Consider the following 19744-nt stretch of genomic DNA (forward strand, 5'->3'; position numbering starts at 1 on the left):
AGCACCTACCGTGATAGGCATCAGAATCATGGCTATGCGATGAAGCCTAATGGCGCTTAAGCTCAAAATAGGCACGATTATGGCTGGAAACTACTTTAGGCACCACTAGGCGTGATTCTCAGTCAAACTTATGTGTAGGCCTTTAAAACCCTGGCCTACATTAATGGCGCCTAAGTTTGACATAAGACATGATTTTGGTAACGGTGCCTACATGTGGCCAATGCTGTTTTTTGAGGCGCCGGCTGATGTAGGCACCGTTTCTAGAGTCAGGCCCAAAATGTTCAACAATGAAGGCTGCCCAAATTTATTCCTCCAAAATTTTTGATAGCTTTTATCTTTGTAATTTGTAGCCCCCACCTTTGATACCTCTTTGCTCAGCGTGTCACATATTAATACTGAACATGTTTGCTAAGCATTTCAAAGGTCCTATTACAATGTTCAGCTTTGTGGTTCTGATTTGAATTGATTTTTAGAAATCGCTTGCGTTGCGTTTTTTTTTCTAACTAAAACAAGGAAACACATGGTAACTTAAACTTGATCAAGCTATTGTGATAATACTTTCAAATTGGTCCTTAAAATGATTAACCTATAAATAAAAGCCAATAATAGATTTCTAGCATGAATCTGCAATACAGTACAGGTTAAGGATGTTAACTTCAGCTGCTTCACTCTGCCTTTGGTTGCAGTTTATTTTTTTCTGGCTGGAAGAAATACTCCTCTATAGCACTGGCCAGCTCATCCAGTTCCTTCTTCAGCTGTTCAAAGTCACTGAGAAAACAGAAGGGAAAATATTTTCTCAGTTAAGAACTTTTGTTGGAAGAAATAAATCTCCCACAATTCAAAACTACAAGCCTTCTGACGTTTAGAAGGTAACCTCTAAACATGTTAAACTGCACCATTTGCTTTTAGATATATGGAGGGTCATTTTCAATAGGACATCTAAGTCTGAGGTTGGATGTTTTGGGCAAGATGTCCACAAAACCAGTAGAAAAAAATGTCCATTTTTAAAGCTGCTAGACATCTATCTTTTATTTTCAAAAATGACCTATGTATAAGTTTTAGTCCTTAGGACGTCTATCTTTTCTGGCTATTTTCAAAAATAAAAACGTTCACATGAAAAATGCACAAATGCAAGTTTTGTAGATGTACCCAACTATTTTGTCTGATTGCGGCAGGGAGTATCCCCATCAGTTGACCCAGTTTCAGGGATTCCTGCCGGTTCAGCTGATGGGGATTCTTCCCTGCGCAAGGTACAAGAGTGTCGGGTGATGTGGGAGAGTATTGCCAGTGCTGTCGGGGAGATGTGTGTGTGTGTGAGGAGGGGGGGGTTTGCCAGTGCTGTCGGGGGTGTCAAAGGATGTTTGGGGGAGGGGTGTAGTGTGGGGGCTCTCTGTGGAGGGGGCTGGGGGATCAGTGCCTGGGAGGGAGGGAGAGGAATCTCCTTGTCAGTTCAGCTGATCCTGTCAGGGGGAATCTCCATCAGCTGAGCCAGCAGGAATCTCTGGAACTGGCTCAGCTGGTGGGGATTCCTCTGCCCTGATCAGCTGATGGCAAGCCCTCAATTTGCTGGTTTTCCCCCTATCTCTGGGTGGTGAGAGGGGGGTCGGTGACCATTGGGGGAGTAAGGGGGGATCATACCTTAATCCTTCCAGTGGTCATCTTGTCAGTTTGGGCAGCTTTGGGGCACTTAGACGCAACTAAAACAGGTCTAACTACTGGCGTCTAAGTTCCCTCTATGAAAGCTTTGATTATCGCTGCAGTACGTCCAAGTTTAAGCCTGCCTGATTCTCGCCCATAAATGCCCCTTTGAGTTCTGGTCGCACAGCAGCTTAGAAGTGCTAAGAACAAAAGAACATAAGAATTGCTGCTGCTGAGTCAGACCAGTGGGCCCTTACGCCCAGCAGTCCGCTCCCGTGGCGGCCCCCAGGTCAAAGACCAGTGCCCTAACTGAGACCAACCCTACCTGCGTACGCTCTGGTTCAGCAGGAACTTGTCTAACTTTGTCTTGAATCCCTGGAGGGTGTTTTCCCCTATAACTAATAATAATAACTTTATTTCTTCTATACCGCCATAATCTTACGACTTCTAGGCGGTTCACAGTGAAGAGAGCTGGACAGTCAACGAATTACAGAATACAAATGGCGAGGATGATACAGTATAGTCAGTGAATTACAAATTACAATTAGTAAAATACAATACGATACAATACAGTTAGTACTGTACACATATCAAGTTATCAGCATGGAGTTAATCGTTTAGAACTGGTAACTGATTAGGAGATAAATCTGTTGAATAGTGCTGTCTTAATTTCTTTCCGAAATGCGACGTAGGTCAGCCTAGCTCTGTTGATGTAGTTGCCTAGCCAGGTCTGCTGTTTGCTAGCTTGAGACTTCAAAGTTCTGTCCATAAAGGACCTGTATTAGCAATCAGTGATCCTTGGGTAGGCAAAAAGATTGGAAGAGCGTTCCAGTTTTCCACCACTCTCTGGGTGAAGAAGAAGTTCCTTACATTTGTATGGAATCTATCCCCTTTTAACTTTAGAGAGTGCCCTCTCGTTCTCCCTACCTTGGAGAGGGTGAACAACCTGTCTTTATCTACTAAGTCTATTCCCTTCAGTATCTTTAAATGTTTCTATCATGTCCCCTCTCGGTCTCCTCTTTTCAAGCGAGAAGAGGCTCAGTTTCTCTAATCTCTCGCTGTACAGCAACTCCTCTAGTCCCTTTACCATTTTAGTCGCTCTTCTCTGGACCCTTTTGAGTAGTACCGTGTCCTTCTTCATGTATGGCGACCAGTGCTGGACGCAGTATTCCAGGTGAGGGCGTACCATGGCCCGGTACAGCGGCATGATAAACTTCTCTGATCTGTTCGTGATCCCCTTCTTTATAATTCCTAGCATTCTGTTTGCCCTTTTCACTGCCGCCGCACATTGCATGGACGGCTTCATCGACTTGTCGATCAGAACTCCCAAGTCTCTTTCCTGGGAGATCTCTCCAAGTACCACCCCAGACATCCTGTATTTGCGCATGAGATTTTTGTTACCTACATGCATCACTTTACACTTATCCATGTTGAACCTCATCTGCCATGTTGATGCCCATTTCTCGAGCCTGATTATGTTACATTGCAGATCTTTGCAATCCCCCTATGTCTTCACTACTCTGAATAACTTTGTATCATCCGCAAATTAAATCACCTCACTCGTCGTACCAGTGTCCAGATCGTTTATAAAGATATTGAAGAGCACGGGTCCAAGCACCAAGTGAGAGATATTACCAACAAGTTTTATCCCTTTTACTGAAGGAAATATAAGTTTGTACTTCTGAGAATTCCTTGAAACAACAGACTGAAGAGAATTCCATGCTAGAGGGACTATAGGCAAAAATCGACCATGGATAATTTTGACTATCATAGAAGCACATTTAAATCAAATTCTAAGATGAACAGGGAGCCAGTGAAGATTTCTCAGTAATGGAAGTACATGATCAAATTGATTTTTTCCAAAAATCAATTTGGCCGCCATATTCTGAATCAATTGTAACTGGTTGATATTTCCTTTACTCAAGCAAATGTAAATAGAGTTGCAATAATCTAACTGAGCCAAAATAATGCATTAAACCAATACAGCAAAATGTTGCTTAGAGAATAGCTGATGTACCCTCCGTAAAATTTGAAGACTAAAGAAACATTTTTTTAAAAGATGATTCACCTGACTTTGAAAGGAAAGGAAGAATCCAACAAAATACCCAATACCCTAGATCAGGGGTAGGCAATTTCGGTTCTCGAGAGCCAGAGCCAGGTCAGGTTTTCAGGATATCCACAATGAATATGTATGAGATGGATTTGAATGCACTGCCTCCTTGAGATGCAAATCTATCTCATGCATATTTATTGTGGATATACTGAAAACCTGATCTGGCTCCGGCTCTCGAGGACCAGAATTGCCTACCCCTGCCCTAGATGAAAAATCTATCTTCAAAAGATCTGCAGACCTTAAAGTTATCGAAGAAGGTAAAAGATCAATTTTTGGACCAAACCACAATAATTTTGTTTTTGCCACATTGAGCTTCATTAGAACATCCCAGGCTTGTAATCCGGAAATCAGCATTGGGTCTACTTCTAATAAGATAAAGATGTTATCAGCATATGTGAATATTGTCTCAAGAGCAGTTGACTTATATTTCTTTAAGGTGGTCATATAGATGTTAAAAAAGAGAGGGGACAATGGAGAGGCCTGTGGAACTTTACAAACAGGCTTCTATGTTGCTGAGGTTTTACCTTCACTTTGTATGAATGCAAAGTTAGAAATCCTACAAACCAGCTCAATACTTTTGATCCAAACCTATATCTGAAAGTCATTGGATTAATGTTTCATGATGAACAACATCAAAAGCTGCAAAAAGATCAAACTGCAACAGAATAGCAAAACTATTTTGAGATAGTAAACTTTGGATTGTGGAAATTAGAGGTAGTAACAGAGTTTCTATACTAAAATTAGATCTAAAGCCATGTTGAAAAGGCAGTAGAGTAGGGTTTTTTGGTGGGTTCACATGTTCCACTATAAATGTAGTGGTTAAGAGTGGCTCGTGGGCCTGGGTCCTCCTCTCTATGGTTCACTAGCCCACCCCCCCAGACTACTTAAGCCACCTCTGTGCAGCTCTCCAGGCTTTCCTATGCCAAGTGCTGATATTCTGGAGGCAGCTATGTATGTTTTTATTCTGAATTTTGTGTGAGTGCAATGGGGACAGGAACATGGGGATCTTTATTTTGCCTCTGCAGTGGTTCTCTGGTCACTTTGGATACTTTTTGGGCACTTATAAGTGTCTTTACATCATCTAACTGCAAATGCAAGCAGTGTCTCACTTCCGGCTCACCACACAATTGTTTCCCACGTACTCACCTTTATAGGACCCCAAGGGACCCCTGAAGAAGACTTTTTGTCAAAACGCGGACCGTGTTGGGTCCTGTATCCCTAGCGGACTAGGTCCTTTAACACTCTTATGTGGATGATTTACTTTTATGTGGATGGAATTATTTTATGTGTATGATTTCAGTGTACCTTTGGAACTTTGACACTTTCAAATAAAGTCCATTTAGGAACATCGTCACTCCACAGAGTTTTTTTGGTTTTCTCCAGTTATGATTTGCACCTGTTGTTGAGGGGAGATGGGAGTTTTGTGGATGCAGAGCATATTTCCACTTACCATATAAGAACTGACATATTGTATCAGAACAAAGATCCATGAAGGTCAAGTATGCAGTTTCACAGATGTGAGCATCATCCATAAGGTGTGTCCCAACTGAAAAAATGTTGGGAACCAGTGATCTATAATATACATTTGGGCCAGATGCTCCAGGTTATACCTGATCTTGGCACATCCAACCCAGACATATAAACCTATACCTAAAGAGTAGGCTTTGCCCCAGAACATTCATTTCATGCCTATTTTTCGGCACATATAAAACTATGTATGTACCTGCGTGCACTCACAGTTTTATGCAAATACTGCTGCTGAAAATGAAACAAAACTGGCACTTAAGACGTCTGGCTCAGATTCAAAGGGGCAATTTCTGTAAAATAACTCAATGCTATGTAGTGATAGCCTAATTTATAACGGTATCAGGATGCCTAGATTCCTTCGTAGAATATCAGCGTAGCCTTACATTTACATGCTTGCAGTTAGCCCTGGCTTAACGGCAAGTACATAAATGTGGCAAGGAGGTGTGTAACTTACAGTATTCTGCAAGAAACCAGTGTAAGTGGCAGCCCCGTCTATGAGTACGTATCATGCCACTTATGTACACTCTTATAGTGTTTAGTGCCCTATTGCAGGTAAATGTACTCTTAGACGTGTGTGTGCTAGTATTCCGTACAATATGCAAGAAGCTGCTAAAGTTATAGAATTGCCCTTCAAATGTCTAAGTGCCATTTGAAAACTGACCTTGATTTTATCAAAATTCTATTTTAGATAATGGCTGAACATGTAAGACATTAGGTCCAGGACAAAAAGGGAGTCTTTACACACAGAAAAATTTGTCTAAAATTATTCCCAATGGCTAAAGTAGGCAAAGTCTTCTTAATCAAAAACAAGTGCAACAGTCAAAACTGAAGACTAATATAAAGAGTTCTTGCTCATATCGCTATACCGCTCTCAGAGACCTGTAAGGTTAAACACAGCTGTGTTCTAAAACCACTTTGACAGGTGATAGGTGTCATTCATTGAGCCGGTAAGTATATATCGTGTATTTTTGTGCAAATTACTGCAACCAGCTATACAGCTCCAATAAAGTGCAACGTGTAATAAATATTTAAAACGTATATGAAAAATATATATCAAAAAATTTTAAACATTGCACTTATCTCATATAAGCTGGTTCGTAGTTAACGAATGGCTAAACGCCCTACGGGACCCGTTTCACCATGTATATAGGCTTCTTCAGGGGTCATAACATTGAAAACTACAAAAAACAGAAAAACAATATACTGAACGTTAGTGCGACAGTGCTAGAACATATAATAGATGAAAAAGTAGACATACTCACAGTGCGGCGTGAATTACGTCTGCACAAGAAAAAATGGCGCTGGCAATTTTTGAACGCCGCGCATGCGCCCTTTATCCTCTTGATCGCGCATGCGCCTTGTTACATGAATGTTAACCAAAAACTACTTATTTAAAGAAATATACTCTTTTGTAAAAAAACAAACAATTGAGAAAAATAATTTTGAAAAAATCTCTTTAGAAAAAATCTTTTTAGAAAAATGAACTAGAAAAATGAACTAGAAAAATGAATACCAGTCTATGTTAGAATTCAACCCCCGTGGTTTTATCGTATTTAACTTAAAAATCCATCGTGACTCACGCTGATGTAATCTCCGTTGTCTGTCACCCCCTCTGATGTTACATACTTCCCTGTCTATCCCAAAACATTTTAAATCCGAAAAAACATGTTTCAACTGAATACAGTGTTCTGCTAGAGGGGCATTTCTTCGGAGACATTTAATGTTGGATTTATGTTCCCCCATCCTAACTTTCAATGACCTAGTGGACATGCCAACATAAAATTTGTTGCAAGGGCACACTATCACATAGATGACATAATCAGTGGAGCATGTTAAAAAATGTTTAATTTTATGCGTTTTACCATCCTGTGGATTAGTGAACTCAGATTGTGAAATAGTGAGTTCACATATATTGCAATGTCCACAAGCAACAAAACCAACCCGCGATGAACTCGGGGTTTCGGCTATGCCACATCTAGTTGGAGAAAGAATGTCTCTTAAATTCCTATTTCTAGAAAAGGCTATCCTCAACTGTACATCTTCAAAAAGAGAACTGGTATTCATAATTTTCCAGTTCTCTTTCAAAATGTGCGCGATGGAATTCCCATCATTTGAATAACGCAAAGTATGTAACATCAGAGGGGGTGACAGACAACGGAGATTACATCAGCGTGAGTCACGATGGATTTTTAAGTTAAATACGATAAAACCACGGGGGTTGAATTCTAACATAGACTGGTATTCATTTTTCTAGTTCATTTTTCTAGTTCATTTTTCTAAAAAGATTTTTTCTAAAGAGATTTTTTCAAAATTATTTTTCTCAATTGTTTGTTTTTTTACAAAAGAGTATATTTCTTTAAATAAGTAGTTTTTGGTTAACATTCATGTAACAAGGCGCATGCGCGATCAAGAGGATAAAGGGCGCATGCGCGGCGTTCAAAAATTGCCAGCGCCATTTTTTCTTGTGCAGACGTAATTCACGCCGCACTGTGAGTATGTCTACTTTTTCATCTATTATATGTTCTAGCACTGTCGCACTAACGTTCAGTATATTGTTTTTCTGTTTTTTGTAGTTTTCAATGTTATGACCCCTGAAGAAGCCTATATACATGGTGAAACGGGTCCCGTAGGGCGTTTAGCCATTCGTTAACTACGAACCAGCTTATATGAGATAAGTGCAATGTTTAAAATTTTTTGATATATATTTTTCATATACGTTTTAAATATTTATTACACGTTGCACTTTATTGGAGCTGTATAGCTGGTTGCAGTAATTTGCACAAAAATACACGATATATACTTACCGGCTCAATGAATGACACCTATCACCTGTCAAAGTGGTTTTAGAACACAGCTGTGTTTAACCTTACAGGTCTCTGAGAGCGATATAGCGATATGAGCAAGAACTCTTTATATTAGTCTTCAGTTTTGACTGTTAAAATTATTCCCAACAAGTACAATTCTTTATCAGTTCCTTAAGACCATCCTTTAAAAGAAAACAAAATTTATGTTTTTGAGTTACAATTTAAAGCATCCCAGGAGACTTTTTCTTTAGTTGAAGCAAAAAAGGTTAACACTCCTGCATTGCCAGCATGGCAAAAGCTAAATGTGATCTCCTCATAAAGGAGCTTGACTGAATTAAAGACAGCATAACATTACTGGTTTTGTAAAGATGGCACTGCAAATCAATTTTAGGAAACTTCTGTTGAGACTTTATAAACCCTGTACCTGTTTCCAGGAGGTGTACACAGTTCAGCATAGTATTTAATTTTGGGTTCCGTCCCGCTGGTCCTGAGTGTGACTACCCCTCCGTTAGTAAAAGTGAAGGTTATCATTTGGCTGCTTTTACTAGTAGGAAGAATCTGAACATAAACAATTCACAAAGAGAATACATTTAATGAGCTAACTTAAAGCAGTATATAAAACAAATTTGTTAATGGCAAAACACAAGACTTGTTGAAACTAGCTTCTTGTAAATTATTTTGTTTACAACATTCCAGCAGGCTTCCATTTCCTTCCAAGTCCACAGTTCAATATGAAAGATGACAGGCCAGTAGCACATTTAAATATACTCGACAGAAACCATGCTTTAAAAATATCAGTGTCAACAACTGAAATTCAAATTCTTCACAGTTGACAAAATTAGTCATAAGTAATCTCCGTAGATAATAAGGACAATAAAATAGTTCAAAAGATATGGAGCGCTCAGACACAGGAAAGAGCTACAGTGCTTCAGATGCACACCTTATCCTTTAGTGCTCCCTTTACAATGAGCACCTGAACAAGACACATAGTAGGGGGGGCACACTGCCCCAGGCGCCATCTTGGCAGGGGCACCAGCACCTCACTGCCCCCCCACATGCCACGCTGACACCTTCCCTTCCCTGTCCTCCTTACCTCTTTAAAATCTTTACCAGCATAAGCAACTAATCTTGCCTGTTGCTCATGCTGGCCTGGCTCTCTGAAATCACTTCTGGGTCAAGGGGCCAGGAAGTGATATCAGAGGGAAGCCAATGCGAGCAGCAGGCCGGAGAAGCTGCTTGGGCTGGTGAAGACTTAAAGAGGTACTGGGGTGGGAAGAAATGACGCGAGTGTGGCATGGTGGTGTGGAAGCAGCAGGGGATAGGTGGGGAAAAGGGCGCAGGGGGGAACGCCATTGCTCCGGGTGCCTCCTACCCTCACTACACAACTGACCTGAACACTTAAATCTGCTTTGGAACTAACTGTAGGTGGCAGCAGAGCCCTCTGTGAAGTAGGAAGGATACAGAAAAAATCTGGAGTGGATTCCTTCTGCAAGGCTCATGGCTATGGGAAATTACCTGCTTGTCCAGAACAATACACCGATTGCACTGGAAGTATTGTTATCTGCCTAGAATCTGACTGGAGATTAAACAGGGCTATAAATGTTATATAGAATAGAATAGGATTTTCTAATCATCTTGTTCTCTCTCTGCTTGTGCTTCCCTCTGTATGTGCTCTTAATTCTGTTTCCAGAAGCTCCTGTACATTTACTATTTTTTTCTTTCCTTTCTTAACTTTGCCTTACATTGATCTTTGGTGCAGATATTTCCATTTTTCTGCCTCCTCAAATCTACCTACTTTCCCTTCCCCTGCCCTCCATCCATGTGTACCATCTCCTCTAGCTCTTTTTCCCATTTCCTGCCCTCTATCCATATGCAAAATCTCATCTTTCTTCTCTTCCCCTCCATGCAGTCATGTGCCTCAAGGTTCTGTTCTTGGGCCTGTTCTTTTTAACATTTTTTGTAAGTGATATTGCTGAAAGGCTGACTGGTAAGATTTGCCTCTGCAGATGATACCAAAATCTGCAATAGAGTAGACACCCTTGATGGTGTGGATAACATGAGGGAGGACCTAGTGAAGCTTGAGGAATGGTTTGAAATTTGGAAGCTAAGATTTAATGCTAAGAAATGCAAGATCATGCATTTGATCTGCAAAAACCTAAGGTAACGTTACAGTTTAGGGGGTGAAGAACTTTTTTGCATGAAAGAGAAGCGGGGCTTGATAGTAAGTGATGATCTTAAGGTGGCCAAACAGGTTGAAAAAGTGATGGCGAAAGCTATAAGGATGCTTGGATGCACAGGGAGAGGAATGGCCAGTAGGGAAAAGGAGGTATTGATGCCCCTGTATAAGACTGGTGAGACCTCATTTAGAATATTGTGTAAAATTCTGGAGACTGCACCATCAAAAAGATATAAAAGGATGGAGTCGGTCTAAAGAAAGGCTACTAAACCTGTTGCAGGCTTCTGCTGGGCCTACTGTGAGACCTGGTGCTCCAGAAGTGGCCGGGACAGAAGGGATCCCTCCCACTTCCTGTCCTAGCCGATTCTAAGAATTTTTACCTCTCTCCCACTTCCCCTGCGTGTACCTTTAGTATTCCTGGTGGCCAGCGGTGAATCGCGGCAGGAGTGACCTTCCTTTGCTCCTGCCGTATAGAGCCGCTAGTTGATTGGCTGCTTTGAACTCATGGCAGCCAATCAACTAGTGGCTCTGCATGGGCAGGAGTGAAGGAAGGTCGCTCCTGCTGCGATTCACCGCTGGACCACCAGAGATACTACAGGTATGCAGGGGAGGAGGAAGGGAGGTAGAAATTCTTATAATCAGCTAGGACAGGAGGCAGGAGGGATCTCTCCTATCCCGGACACTGCAGGACCACCAGGTCTCATGGCAGGCACGGTGGAGGCCTGCAAGTCATCGGGAGGGAGCGGGGACAGGGTACAGAACCTGGCAGTGAGGGAGTGGGGCTGGGTGAAGAGACTGGCAGGGGAGGGAGTGAGTGGTGGGCTAGATGCAGTCTGGCAGAGCAGCGAGGGAGGGGAAACAGGGTGCAGAGACTTTCAGGGCACTGCACTTGAATATTAAACCCCCGGTTTATATTTGAGGCAACCTTTTTTTGAGGAGGAAAAAGGTTACCTCGATTTATATTTGGGTCGGTTTATATTCAAGTATATACGGTATATTTGCCAGTTTTCCAGGTACTGCATATGTGTTGCATATGCTTTTGGAGTATGTGTACCACATGTTGGGAACCTCTGCTCTATCTTTAAAAGAGAAATACTTAATTAAATGTATGCTATACCATATTTGTTTGCTTTTTGTTTAATTGTGTGAGGAAAACAGAAAAAGGGAAAAAACAAAAACAAGATACGATTGATGATGTTGTACTTTTAGTTGCAATGCGTACTTACCGCTTTTTTATCAGCTTGGCTGCTGTCATAACCAGTTGTTAAATCTCGAATTCCAGAAACCTCAAATTTGCCACACGACTTTGGGTATGTGCTTTCCCCTCCATAGTTTCTGAGATTTTCAAATAAACACTTTATGATTTTTGGATCATGACAAATAAAATATGAAGCTTTGGTAATATGATAGCCATACCTGTCAAGATGAATTGAAAACATTTATTAATATACAGAACTTTGGGGGTAATTTTAAATCTGAACAGGTCACCTAGGTTGAGAGAGTAAGAAGTCACATACTTTTAGCCTAAATGTCTTTATAAAATACAAGAGGTAAACCAGTAGAAATTGTGGTTGAAGCCACAGACACCAGTTCATATGTGCATATTTTATAAAGAGTTCATATATTTTACGACTCTACCCATGTTCCATCCACTCATTTAAAATATGCATTGTTTTGTCACTGTGCGTTTCTCATGGGGTAATTTAAGACATTAATGACTTGATTCACTTACGCTTTTCTCTCACTCTGTGGGCAAGATTATAAGATGGCATGCACATAAATGCTAGCACCTAACACAAATAAATATTTAGAATACCAACATATACATGCCTCCATTACATGATGAAGGGCAAATAACTCTCATAGCTAGCCACAGGATATATTGAGTTAGTCTAAAAAAACAACAACACCTAGAAATTGCTCTCAGACCCTAATTTCGACTTACTTACCCAAAGTCAGAATTTTATTGGTTAATAGGGATCAAAGTGCAACATATTGGTTAAAGCAGTGAACTATGACTTGGGGAGAACTGCAAAATTCAGGAATCCAGTCTAGTGACTTTGAGCTAACACCAACCAAGCCATCTTGTATCTCATGTTGCTATACCCATGTGGCACATGTAGTAGTATTGCTTCTTCTCCTATAGAAGGTGAAATACAGAACTTCCAAACTGATAACTTTTTGTATTAACATAAGAATGTAAGAATTACCGCTGCTGGGTCAGACCAGTGGTCCATCGTGCCCAGCAGTCCGCTCACGCGGTGGCCCTCTAATCAAAGATCATTGCCCTAACTGAGACTAGCCCTACCTGAGCACGTTCTGGTTCAGCAGGAACTTGTCTAACTTTGTCTTGAATCCATGGAGGTTGTTTTCCCCTATGACAGACTCCGGAAGAGCGTTCCAGTTTTCTACCACTCTCTGGGTGAAGAAGAACTTCCTTACGTTCGTACGTAATCTATCCCCTTTCAATTTTAGAGAGTGCCCTCTCGTTCTCCCTACCTTGGAGAGGGTGAACAACCTGTCCTTATCTACTAAGTCTATTCCCTTCAGTACCTTAAATGTTTTAATCATGTCCCCTCTCAATCTTTTCTGTTCGAGGGAGAAAAGGCCCAGTTTCTCTAATCTTTCACTGTATGGCAACTTCTCCAGCCCCTTAACCATCTTAGTCACTCTTCTCCGGACCCATTCGAGTAGTACCATGTCCTTCTTCATGTACAGCGACCAGTGCTGGATGCAGTATTCCAGGTGAGGACGCACCATGGCCCGATACAGCAGCATGATAACCTTCAATGATCTGTTCATGATACCCTTCTTTATCGTTCCTAGCATTCTGTTCGCCCTTTTCGCCACCGCCGCACATTGCGTGGACGGCTTCATTGACTTGTTGATTATAACTCCCAAATCTCTTTCCTGGGAGGTCTCTCCAAGTACCGCCCCGGACATCCTGTGTTCGTGCATCAGATTTTTGTTACCAACATGCATCACTTTACACTTATCCATGTTGAACCTCATCTGCCATGTTGATGCCCATTCCTAGAGCCTGATTATGTCACATTGCAGATCTTCGCAATCCCCCTATGTCTTCACTACTTTGAATAACTTCGTATCGTCTGCAAATTTAATCACCTCATTCGTCGTACCAATGTCCAGATCGTTTATAAAGATGTTGAAGAGCATGGGTCCAAGCACCGAGCCCTGCGGCACCCCACTGGTGACACTCTTCCAGTTCGAGTATTGTTCATTTACCCCTCACTCTCTGTTTCCTATGCTCCAGTCAGCTTTTAATCCACATGAGTATTTCACCCTCGATTCCGTGGCTCGCAATTTTCTGAAGTAGTCGTTCATGCGGAACCTTGTCAAATGCCTTCTGAAAATCCAGATATACAATGTCGACCGGGTCGCCCTTGTCTATCTGTCTGTTTACTCCCTCAAAGAAGTGCAGCAAGTTCGTCAGACATGATCTGCCTTTGCTAAAACCGTGCTAAAGGCATGGTCTTAAAAATCAAATCCCAAAAAAGTGTGTTGGCAACCAATTTAGGCGAAAGATACTCCATAGAGTGACAACAGAATCTTGGATTTATCAATCTAGATTAAGGGCTCTCAATCCATTCCTCAGGTCACACCTAACTAGTCTGGTTATCAAGATAGCCACAATGAATATGAATGAGAGAAATCTGCATACAACAAAGGAAGTGCATGCAAATTTCTCTCATGCATATTCATTGTGGGTATCCTTAAAACCTAAGATGTTAATGGAAATTATCTAATAACCAAAAAATGACCAAAAGGCAAAACAATAACGGATATGATAGAATCTGTTATTAATGCTTCCGATTTTATTTCTATCGTGAAGCTACTTGGGGAAACCTCAAACGCCCAAGTGTTTTAAAGTGCTAAAACACTTTAATGGGGCCATGAACATCATCATTGGTCACAAAAGCCCAGTGTATTTTTTCTTTTTTATTCGTGTTAATTACATCTAAATTTATGTGCATTGAAAAAGCATACTTGCCTGTTATCATTCATACAAGTATGCCCATAAATTTAGGTTTAATTAACACGGGGGCCAGGGAAGGGGGCAGGCCTACCTTGCTGTATATTTTTTTCTGGTAGGTGAACGTGAGGGATCACGATCTGGTCAAGAATTTATGTGGGTCCCGGCTGAATATCAGCTGGGATCCTGAGAATTAGTCTGAGATATACAGTGCTAGTGCCCAGACATGACCCAGGGCTAATTGAGCTGGCACGAGTTAGTGTTTATAAGAAATGCTGACTGCCACCAGATGAATAATTGGCCAGTATAATATTTAGAATCATCTATGATGTAGCTCCAGCTTACACTGGATACCTGATAACTTTTATACCTTCTACTAAATCATTATGCAACCAAGATCAATTGATCTTTCAGTTTCCATCAGTGAGAAGATCTAGTGGGATGTTCTCAGCAACTTTCCTTTACTGGGCCTCCACTTTTTTTTGCATTCATTACCACCAGATACTAGATTAGAAATCAGTTATACATGGTTTCATAGAATGTTAAAAACATTTCCAGAAATTTGTAGAGATAGACTAATCATGCTGGATAGCATTGTATTAGTCTTTTACATTGTGATCCACAATGAACCAGATTGCTGGGTAACTGTAATTGTATCGTATAAATCAAACCACTATTTTCAAAAAGGAAGGCCTAGACAAAACACGAAGTACAAAAAGGTTCAACAAAAGCAAAAATGAGATAAAAAGAAGAAATCTTCAAAATGGTTCAAAAACCTAACAAAGAGACCTAAAAGAAAAAGGTCCGCATTTGTGACAACAAAATCTGAAAAAAAAGAGCCTTAAGAAAGCTCAAAAATTGCTACCGAGAGACTGAATTGGAAAACACATCTCACCAGTTCTGTGGATATACAAGAACTGAGGTAGGCCCTGCATAATGACGCAGTGAGGAAGTAGTACATATGTGGTTCAGGCAGCAAAAGCTTTTGAAGTTAACTGTAAGAGGATCCATCGGATTAAGTCACCTACTTGTGACAGCTTGCAAGCCTGCTTGTCTTTGGAGGATATACAGTACATCTAAATCATACTTATATAACCACACAATTATAGCTGTATCAGAGCAGGTTTAAATGTATGCAACTACTTTCCCTGATGATTGAAGAGCAGCTGCCCCTCCCCAATCCCAAGAGAATGATTGCATTGTATATTTCCTACAGCGGTTACTGTTTCATTTAATAAACTCACTCATTATAGATAGCTTTCAACTGTTGAGACAAAGTCAAATTCTTAGTTGCTAGAAAACTAGCCATTTCTCCGGTTATAACAGCAGCACTGACACCATCCTTGTCAAGCACAGCAGGGCAGCACATATAACCTGCAGAGAGAAAATCCATTTCATTATAGAATTTAGCAGAATTTAAAAAAAAACATCAGAGGTATAAGTTTAATAAACTGCTCAGAGAGACAAATCCCCTTCCTTATCTACTTCCATGAAGTGTTGTGATGGGTCTATTCCACTGTGGACAGCAGGGAAAGTTTTCCTAATGGAACAGTATTTATCCACTTCTCACCTTGGTCCATTATTTTGCATACTTGGTCAAGGGCTGCCAATACATGAGACTGAGTAGAGGACTAACGGCTAGTGCATCAGACTTTGATCCTGGCAAACTGGGCTCAGTTTCCACTATTTCTTCTGACCTTGGACAAGTCACGTATCCATCCAGTGAGTGCCCCAGTTACAAAAACTTAGATTGTGAGTCCACTTGGGACATAGAAAATATCTGCATAAAATGTGTACAGTGCACATCTAGCAGCGCTATAAAATAATTAGTAGTAATAGTAATGAAGAAGCAGGCAAACTGGTTCTCATTCTGTGGAGTAGGGATGAGACTGGCACCTATGCATGCACTTTATAAAATACACACACGTGTTTATTCTTTCTGGCATATACAATCACACAATTACATCTGCCTTGAGCGCCTGTCATCTCTCGAGACTACGACGGGAGCTCAAGGCAGCCATTTCCTGTGAGCGATCTGCACGGGGCAGGAAAATTGGAAGATTGCTCCTGCCCAAAAACCCACTAGCCCGAAAAATGAAAATGATTTTTTTTGGCAGGAAATCGCGAATAATCAAAACTGTAGGTACGGAAACTGAGAATACAGAGGGGAAAGTGTATTACTATTAGATGCTTGGGATGTACAAGGCTTGCTGTTTTTTGCTGTTAAGCTCCAAGCTTTTAAAATGTGTTTTGAATTTTATTATATATACTGTTTTCTAAGATTATGCCCTAGAACTCTCAGCCGATGAAAACAAAAACTGTGGATACAGATGTTCTGGAGATAATTTATTAAGCACTGACATATAAAACCATGAAAATTCAATTTAAAAAGTACAATGATAAAAAATACTGTGATAAAAATCCAACCGGATCCTACACGGTCCGTGTTTCGGCAAACACGCCTTCCTCAGGGGTCCTAAAAGGAAGAGGTAATAATAAATAATGATAAAGAGAAAGATTAAAAATGAAAAGATAGAAAGATAAGAAGTGACTGTGATGCCAATCTGGAGCATGCATATTAGTGTCTATACTCGACTGCAAGATAAAACAAGTGAGCCAAGTGTGACATGCTATATACAGAGGCTTAAAACATCGACAAGAGACATGAGAGGAAAAAGTGCCATAGGTGTGTATTAGAGTATAAACTTAAGCACAGGAGTCTATAAGGTGCCTAAGAGAAGCCATAAGAATGAAAAGTTAATAGAATGAAGAAACCATGGTGCATGTCTGATTTTGAAAACACGAAGAGATATGTGACACAATGTAATGACAAGAAGACATTATACATACCAATGGTTTGCAACCTCACATATTAAGAATTGGACTGAAAACAGTCTATTGTCTTTAAACTATATAAAAAAGACATCGTATTCAAACATGAAGAAACCAAAATAGGACATGAACACATAGAATAATGCAGTTAAAATAACAGAATAAAATGACTTGGTTCTAAGACAGCAGGACAATCTTAGCTATCAAATTACTAGACAAATCATTTCATATTGTAATTTTAAAGTTAAATGATATAAGATATATAAAGCATGGTCACGATGAAATATAATGCACCCATGAAATGAATGAAACAAAGATGTGAATGGATTATATATATGTGTTTTGCGGGACATAGAAGATTTTGAAATGAAAAAACAAAGTAGAGGATATAATCATAATCTTGACAATACAGAATTTCATGCTATTACCGAATTAAGGAATAATCATCAAATCATCATTAAACCTGCCGATAAAGGAGGGGGGATCGTCATTCTTAATCGTGAAGATTATATTAAAAAAATACTCTGACAAGTTAATGACTTAGAATTTTACATTCCCCTAGAAAATGACCCAACTACAAGATTACATACGGAGATTAAAGAACTAATAGAGAGTACTTATCAAGCAGGCATTTTGACATCTAAAGAAAAGACTTTCCTGTATTATTCTGTGTGTTCATGTCCTATTATGGTTTCTTCATGTTTGAATATGATGTCTTTTTTATATAGTTTAAAGACAATAGACTGTTTTCAGTCCAATTCTTTATATGTGAGGTTGCAAACCATTTGTATGTATAATGTCTTCTCGTCATTACGTTGTGTCACATATCTCTTCATGTTTTCAAAATCAGACATGCAACATGGTTTCTTCATTCTATTAACTTTTCAAGCCTCTGTATATAGCATGTCACACTTGGCTCACTTGTTTTATCTTGCAGTCGAGTATAGACACTAATATGCATGCTCCAGATTGGCATCACAGTCACTTCTTATCTTTCTATCTTTTCATTTTTTATCTTTCTCTTTATCATTATTCATTATTACCTCTTCCTTTTAGGACCCCTGAGGAAGGCGTGTTTACCAAAACCGGACCGTGTAGGGTCCAGTTGGAATTTTATCACAGTATTTTTTATCATTGTACTTTTTAAATTGAATTTTCATGGTTTTATATGTCAGTGTTTAATAATTTATCTCCAGAACATCTGTATCCACAGTTTTTGGTTTTATCGGTAGATTGTTTTCACTGTGGATCATTGGGTCTCCCCATTTTTATTTGTTGTGCTGGAACTCTCAGCATCTTCCCTATGTTTTCTTGGAGTCTTCCTATTGGCTCCTACCTGTTCTTGCAACAATAGCACCAGTACCAATGTTAACAATGGACATTAGGTAGTGGCTGCATTGAGGCATTGGGAACCTCGATGTTGAGGCATGCCTCAGAGGTGACACCAATTGCAATGACAGTGATGGGCATCAGAGCGTCAACACTTAAGAGTGAGTCAACAGCAATCACGCTTGGGAGGATGCCAATGCATGTTTGGAGAGGGAAACATGTTTATGCATTAGGTTCCCCTAATGATGGTAACATCAACATCGAAACATGATGGCAGATAAAGGCCAAATGGCCCATCCAGTCTGCCCATCTGCAGTAACCATTTTCTCTTCCTCTCTCTAAGAGATCCCACATGCCTATCCCAGGCTTTCTTGAATTCAGACGTAGTCTCTGTCTCCACCACCTCTTCCAGGAGACTGTTCCACGCATCTAGCACCCAGAGCTTCCTTTCAAATGAAAGAGACTCGACTCATGTGCATTTACATCACGTAGGTATTTAAACGTCTATCATATCTCCCCTCTCCCGCCTTTCCTCCAAAGTATACAGATTGGAATCTTTAAGTCTGTCCCCTTAAGCCTTATGATGAAGACCACTAACCATTTTAAAAGCTTTCCTCTGGACCAACTCCATCCTTTTTATATCTTTTTGAAGATGTGGCCTCTAGAATTGTACACAATATTCTAAATGAGGTCTCACCAAAATCTTATACAGGGATATCAATACCTCCTTTTTCCTACTGGCCATACCTCTCCCTATGCACCCTAGCATCCTTCTAGCTTTCGCCATCACCTTTTCAATCTGTTTGGCCACCTTAAGATCATTACATAAAATCACACCCAAGTCCCGCTCTTCGGTCGTGCACGTAAGTTCTTCATCCCCTAAACTGTACCAGTCCCTTGAGTTTATTCAGCCCAAATGAATGACCTTGCATTTTTTAGCATTAAGTTTTAGCTGCCAAATTTCAGACCATTCTTCAAGCTTCGCCAGGTCTTTCTTCATGTTATTCACACCATTCTGAGTGTCTACTCTATTGAACATTTTGGTATCATCCACAAAGAGGCAAATCTTACCCGATAGCCCTTCAACAATATCGTTTATAAAAATGTTAAAAAGAACAGGGCCAAGAACAGAACCTTGAGGCACACCACTAGTAACATCCCTTTCCTCAGAGCGATCTCCATTGATCACTGCTTTCTGATGCTTTCCACTCAACCAGTTCCTGACCCAGCCCGTTACTTTGGGCCTCATCCCGAGGGCACTCAGTTTATTTATTTGACGTCTGTGTGGAACACTGTCAAAGGCTTTGCTAAAATCTAAATACACCACATCT

At 40.3% G+C, this 19744-nt stretch overlaps 1 protein-coding gene across 1 annotated transcript in view; it reads right to left on the reverse strand.

The window, feature by feature from the left end:
* Positions 1-374: 374 nt before the first annotated feature.
* The window catches only part of PGM2 (phosphoglucomutase 2), an 84004-nt gene continuing 64634 nt past the window's right edge, over positions 375-19744 (reverse strand). The window contains exons 11-14 of the mRNA XM_033947590.1: positions 15497-15626; positions 11485-11674; positions 8507-8640; positions 375-768 (exon numbers count right to left, since the gene is read on the reverse strand). Coding sequence (XP_033803481.1) covers positions 666-768; positions 8507-8640; positions 11485-11674; positions 15497-15626 — 557 coding nt within the window. The 3' untranslated portion in view covers positions 375-665. The remainder of the gene's footprint in view (positions 769-8506; positions 8641-11484; positions 11675-15496; positions 15627-19744) is intronic.

The sequence above is a fragment of the Geotrypetes seraphini genome, chromosome 1 (assembly GCF_902459505.1).
Source record: "Geotrypetes seraphini chromosome 1, aGeoSer1.1, whole genome shotgun sequence".
NCBI classification, from domain to species: Eukaryota; Metazoa; Chordata; class Amphibia; order Gymnophiona; family Dermophiidae; genus Geotrypetes; species Geotrypetes seraphini.